This window comes from Eupeodes corollae, chromosome 3 (genome assembly GCF_945859685.1).
Source record: "Eupeodes corollae chromosome 3, idEupCoro1.1, whole genome shotgun sequence".
NCBI lineage: Eukaryota > Metazoa > Arthropoda > Insecta > Diptera > Syrphidae > Eupeodes > Eupeodes corollae.
In genome coordinates this window covers 16,361,191-16,368,036 of record NC_079149.1, presented here as the reverse complement: position 1 = coordinate 16,368,036, position 6,846 = coordinate 16,361,191, and the positions used below count along the sequence as shown (strand labels likewise).

Genomic DNA, 6,846 nt, shown 5'->3' with positions numbered 1-6,846 from the left:
TTTTTTGGTAGAAAATCGGATGACAATTTTGTATCCTCCAATTGATATTGTCCACTAATTGGATATTGAATGTTCCAATTCCAATATCCAATTAGTGGACAATCGTCAAAGTATTTGAAAATTGGGGTTTAAACGAATGCACGCGATTGCAGAAGTCGGCCAATGTCTTCATAGACAATTTGCCACCGATTGACTGCCAATTTGATCTGTCACTTTTGACAGATAAAACTGGGTATTTACATGATTGATAGAAAATTGGGCGCATTCACAAAGATAGTAACTACGTAGTCAAAATTCAACTAGCTTTGTGAATGTAATGAAAAATTGCTAGTCAATCCGGAACTGTCATATTAATGACAAATGCAAATTTTATATAAAATAAGAAATATTTGTGTTTTCAGAATTTTAAATAGTTTTCTTTTTCTTTTTAAATTCAATAAACCCAAAGAGAAGATATAATATGATTGATTTATATTTGTATTTAAATACCGAAAGATTCACTTCATTTTGATTTCTTGTGTTTTTACCGAACAGCTGATGGTGAAACGTCAAAACCAGTGTGCACTAACGAAATTTGTACACTACGTCGGAAGGGGAATTTCAACCACTTTTGTAGTTAGATTTAGCCAACCAGAATCCCTTGACTACGTAGCCACTAGCTTTGTGAATGTGACCATTGGTTTGCAAAATTCCACTGCAAACTTATTCAATCCGGAACTGTCAGGGGAAATTTCAACTTCTTTCGTAGTTGCATTTAGCCAATCAGAATCCCTTGACTACCTAGCCACTAGCTTAGTGAATGCTCTCGAAAAATCTAATAATACTTTAAGGATATTCCAACCATGTATAATTAGCTTTACTCCTTCCTTAATTTTGGCTCACAATGTCCAAAATTGTTAAGTTGTACCGGTACCGGTTACCTTTTTGTTAGAGTCTTACGTGCAAATAAACATCTGATCCAAAACAGTAGGTACAAGAATTTCCGGGATATGACAAAACAGCTAATTTATCTGACAGAACAGCAAATTTAATACATGGTTAAACTTGAAGGAGCCTGGGTTTTTTAGTATACATTTATTATTCAACTCGTTCAATAAGGTATCTTAAAATCGGGATATCCTATCCAACACGAACGCAGCCATTAGCGCGCTATTGTCAGTTATCACTATTAAGGCTGTCATATCTTGACATTTCATAAGTAAGAACTATGCCACTACAAAAAATGGAACGATACAGGTATAGGCATATAAAATTGTGAAAATTTTGCAATTTTTACAAAAACTTCTAGAAGATAGTGGTTTGAAGAATCAAAACCATATAGAATAGAGAATAGTAGTAATGATGCAAACCCAGATTTTCCAGGAATTTTGCCTTCCACAAAATTCACATTGGCTGCGTTCATTCTCGTGTTGGATAGGGTATCTTGGATAGGTGGATTTTTAGATACCTTGTTGAACGGATTGGATAGCTCTATTGAGAAAGCTGTCAAAAAATAAAAACAATTTTCAGCTGTTCACAAAAAGCAGAGAAACATTTAAGCTTCGAAGTCAAAATTGTTGTAAGATATAAATAAAATAGATGATTATTACCTTCCAAAATTCGGGGGCAAATAGCGTCTTGACATCCTCAAATACAACTTTAACTAACATTTTTTTTACCAACAAATACAAAAAGCTGAAATCAATTTTCAAGTTTCTTGAAATTAAACCATGTGTTGAATTAGCTGTTCTGTCAGGTACCTACATACGAGTACATACAATAAGTCCCAATTCATCAAAGCTTTTTTTTTGATTTGAGAGTTCTCTTAATTGAAAAAAAAACACAAGTATACTGATATGTATGCTTTTCATTTATTATTAATACTTTGTATTCTTTTTCTAATATTATAAAGAGAAGAACTATTCACTTTGGAGCCAGTGCTGTCTTGAAGACTTGATTGCAAATTGCAGCACCTTTCCCATTTGCTTCTTCGTAATACGGTAATGCAGTCATTCTTTTCAGCCAAGCAGCTAATTTTGGAGTTCTGGTTTCGGTGATGGTAGTGAAAGCCTCATAAGTGCTTATAGTTGATAAAATACTAAAATCAGCTATTGTCATATTTTCTCCAGCCATGAAGTCATTCACCAAAAAGCTCTCCAAGAAATCCAAACCCTCATTTATCGCATCGAGACTCTCCTGAGGAATGGTGGTAATCTTCTTATAAAAAAGAGGAGTTGTTATATTCTTCATATTGATGTACAACACTCCGGAATCAAAATGTAATCGTTGATCAACAACAGCACGTTTCAAGAGATCCTTTGGATAGAGCAAATCATTTTTTCCATATTTGCCGACCAAATAAGCTGCGATAGCATGACTGTCCCACAGGCTGTGACCATCGTCTTCCAAAACTGGGACCGTATGTTGGGGGTTTTTCTTTAAATATTCCTTTGTTTTATGATCACCATTTAGAAGATTTACTAATTTGAATTCGTAATCTAGATTGAGAGCTTTGAGTGTGAGTAGAACTGCCCTGACCGGGGGACTAGCTTCGATACCGTGTAAAATTAGTTTTCCCATTTTTTCTCTAGGTATTTAATTTTCTAAACATCGACCTTTAAGCTCAAGCTATAAAAACTTACTAACTCAACTAGAGATATGATTTATTGTACCTTCCGAACTTGTACAAATTATTATCTCTTCTGAAGAGCACTTATAGCGATGAATAATCATCAGATATATTTTATACAAACAATTTTATTTAAACAATAATTAAAGATAGAAATAAAGTAGCCAGCCAGGCGTGTCACCATGGATTCGACATTAGGGTGGTTCTTCTGACACTACCCAAGGTTTTGTTGGAAAATCTATCGAAAGTATATTAGGATTTTACACGAATAACAAAAACAATATCCATAGTATGAATACTAGCGATAAAAGTCAGAGTATAATCTTAGTAGGAATGGGTTTTTGACATTTATACGAGTCTCGAATGGATCTTATTTGATTTCGTTCTTAAATGTTGGTACGATTGATATCGCATTTGTATCTCGATGGTTGTGTTCGTTGAGTTGTTGTGAATTTAGAATTATGTGTTTTCCATTGGGAAACAAAAATCAATCTGTTACTGTTGATATTATTTAGTTTTGTTAACAAAAATCGACTAACTGGGATTATTTTGCAAGAGAAAACAAAAGAAAAGATAATTAAGTTTTGCTATGTTTCCACCAAAGGTTTATTTCAGTTTAGATTAAATAAATCTTTCTAAAATACAAATGGTTTTTCGATGTTTCTTAAGAAGTGCAAGTGAGATAGTTTGATTCGTGTTAAACAATGAAGAACTCAATTGTTCAGCACCATATAAGAATATGCTACCTACTCCATGTGCAATTTTGTTTTTTTAATTTGATTAAAACAAAACTATATTTTTTGTACACGAACATGCAAATAAACAGACCATAATGCAATATCTGTAAAATCAACCCCTCTATACAGATTTTTATTCAGAAATCTTGACTCGACTCTAATCCACGCCCGGAATCAAGTCGTATCAAGCTCATTTTAACTCGATTCAGGTATATATGGTTTTGAGGTGAGCTTCAAGCTCGCTTCAACACAACATGTTAATTTAGTAGTCTACGAACAAACCCCCTCCTTAAAGCTGTTGTTAAATGAACTTTTTGTATTGAATCTGATTTTCCAGATGTTTTCTTAACATTTCTTCTTGAAAATTGACCATTTTATTATTTATTAGTTTGTTTTTTTGCTGAAATTAATTTTTACTTTTGATTTTCACTTTCTTGTATTTGTGTTTTTTTAATTTTAATTATTATTCTTCTGACAGATCTTCTTTCAGTTGTACCAATTTTTAAATACAAAAATTTAGCTACTGCCGATGCGTTTTCTTGGAAATTTTCTACTATACTATTTATAGAATGCCAAAAAACCGGGTACTTACATTTTTTTTGTTTATAGTTTCACTAATTTTTAGTTTGTTTTTGTGATCTAACATTACTCTAGTTTAATTTAATAATATTTTGAACGTAAGCTGCATACAATTAAAAAGAACAGAGTATATTATTTTAACACTAATTAAATTTCTTACCTCATCATTTTCAGCTAATTTGATTCCATATTTAAAAAATTAATAACAATAATTATTATTATTAATGATAATCTTAATGTATTTGTGTGTGGGTAAATTGTAATTATATATTTATTTATATCCACACATTTTACGTAAATACATACAATGTATAATTTTGTTTCCTATTTTGTAGATTGATATCGCAATTTTTGCTGCTTAAATGAGATAAGATAAGCTTTGGAGTAAAAAGGGGGCAAATATCAAAAGGAAAGACTCCACCTAGAGTATCGTGATAAAGAAAAAAGATATTAAAGAAATATCTTGGATTTAAAAAGGGTTCAATTGTTGCATTGAGTTTATTTATAGGTTTTTCCAATAAGACATTTCATTTTGATTAAAAAAAAACGAGTATTTTATAAGAGAAACAATATGGATGCTTATTTTTAATGTAAATAGGAAAGTATTTCACTAATAATCCCAAACGACTCCAGCCAAATGGCCACATGACTATGGTTGCAGCACCAAATCCATTTCATGAAATTTCACTTGACCAATTCCCACATTTCCGGCTGTAAGTCCTTGGAAAACTTTACAAATTCCTTCTATAAGGTTTTGAATGGACTCTGGAGCATTGGTACAAAAAAATCTAATGCCCAGTTTCATAAACAAACACTAAAAGCACTTTTATCTGAAAGCTTTTTAAATTTTATCAAGCCTTTAAATTTGTTCAGTTTCACCAATCTTAAAATGGGAAATTTCAAGGATATTTTTGTAACGCAAAATACAACACTGTAAACTTTTCACAGATCAATAACAACCGTTTGAGTAATCGTGTGTCTTGACCGGGGAAAAACTATATGATATTCTTTTTCGTCAGATGAAGATGACCAATCTAATATCCTAATTAAAAATTAAAATCATAAAAATGATATTATAAATAGTAATACAATGTTGAATTTGTTAACCTATTCATTCTGTACCTCCAAATATTGAGAATAAAAAGTGGACAAAACAAAACATCAGCTGTTAATCTGTCATATTCATTTTTTAATTACACTTTTAAAATTTAATGAGCCAAAAATGGGTATTAGTTTTAAAAGGTGTTTAAAAGCTTTTTTCTTTTAAAAAAGCTCGGTGAAACCAAAATATCCCATTTTACAGTTTAAAATCCTGTTAAATGTATAAAAGTTGTTTATGAAATTGGGCATAAAAGTATTAAATGACAAAATTTCGGTGACCAAAGAAGACCACCAATTCGAGCCATGAAACTCTTATTGCAAAAATGAGATCTGTGGATTTTGTATCTTTTTTCATTCATTTTTATGGGTAAATTCAGATTTACTTCAAAATTGAAATCTGCCAAAAAGTCCAGATTCACAGATTTGATCTTAAATAAAAGATAAATCAATTTATTTGGTCCCATGGTATGCAAAAATGGGACAAATTCTGTTTTGACGAATCTGGATCAAAAATAAATTGTTTTTTTGTTTACCCATGGAAAGCCCCATTAGTAATGGTGTATTTTTAACTTGTCAAATATAAAAATATGACAGCTGCTCAAATTTGTAATTGATTGCCAGTGTAGGTATTAATGTTACTTTGTGTACGAATTAAAGAGTGCGGTAGAGCTGTCAATTTCCATCTAACCATTTATTAAAAATGTAATTGGTACGAAGAGGGCTAAATCTGCCGAAAAGTCCAGATTCGCAGATTTTGATCGTTCATACAAAATAAATCAATTTGCATGAAATGCAAAAATAAGGCAAATTTGTGGTTTGACAGATCTAGATCGAGAATAAATTGATATATTTAACTAATGGAAAACTCCATGAGTATTGGCGTAATTTTAATTTGTCAAATATACAAATATGATAGATTCAAAACTGACAGCTACTCAAATATCGGGCGTTTAAATTAAATGTGTTATTGGAAGGCTTTGAACTATATTTGTATGAATCCTAGGGCTTAAAATGATCTTTTTCATACATTTTTTCTTTTACTTAAATGTTGTCAAATTAAACTTCTGAATGGAATCATTATGCACACATTTAAAAATTGGAATAATACACACTAAATGTTTTTGGAGGTAGTATCTTGAAATTCGACGTTTCATGTTCGGTTTAAAATTTAATTAAAAACTAGCTGTCCCGGCAGACTTCGTACTGCCTCAACCGATAAATAAAAGAATTAAACTTTTGTATAAATTAATTTCAAAACAAACAAAACGTATTGAATAAAAAAGCATTTTTTTAATGAAGCATAAAGTTTATTATTTTCGACACATCATGTTGCGTTCTTAAAAAACAGAGTTTTCCTGAAAAGCTGGCTATTTATAAGGATTACATTTTTACTAACGGACACACACTGTTATGATACAGTTTGTTAAACAATTCAAAACTTTCTCATAAATTATATTTTTTGTTTTGTGAACAAAGAAGACGGTTTTCCTACGGGCGAACACGCGACGTATAATTGTCCATGCGCCAAACAGGGAAACTCCAAGATGATTCCGCAAACTTCTAAAGACTGTCCTTACGATTTATTTATTGTTATCGCAAAGGCCAAAGGTACTGAAATTTGTAAGCATTTAAAATGGAATGGTAAATCCGTTGAAATCATCGGTATTCGCGTGATCAAGGCATCTTCTCCTTTGTATTTTCCTTTCATGATTGTTGCCTCAATGACGTTATTCATCAGCTTTTTCACAGCCAGTCTTGTTCCATTGCATAGTCGAGGTTGATTAATGTTACGCAGCATGATTACAACTGATCCTACTTTTA

The 6,846-nt window shown here is 31.4% G+C and overlaps 1 protein-coding gene across 1 annotated transcript; it reads right to left on the bottom strand.

Moving 5' to 3' along the window:
* Positions 1–1,828: 1,828 nt before the first annotated feature.
* On the bottom strand, positions 1,829–2,605 carry LOC129952952 (glutathione S-transferase 1-like). Its single transcript, XM_056065934.1, has one exon. The coding sequence runs from the start codon at positions 2,557–2,559 to the stop codon at positions 1,903–1,905; it is 657 nt and encodes a 218-aa protein (XP_055921909.1). The 5' UTR covers positions 2,560–2,605; the 3' UTR covers positions 1,829–1,902.
* Between the last annotated feature and the right edge of the window lie 4,241 nt (positions 2,606–6,846).

What these genes read in the sequence shown, in the direction of transcription:
- LOC129952952 (XM_056065934.1), bottom strand. Translation starts at nt 2,559, where the DNA reads ATGGGAAAACTAATTTTACACGGTATCGAAGCTAGTCCCCCGGTCAGG.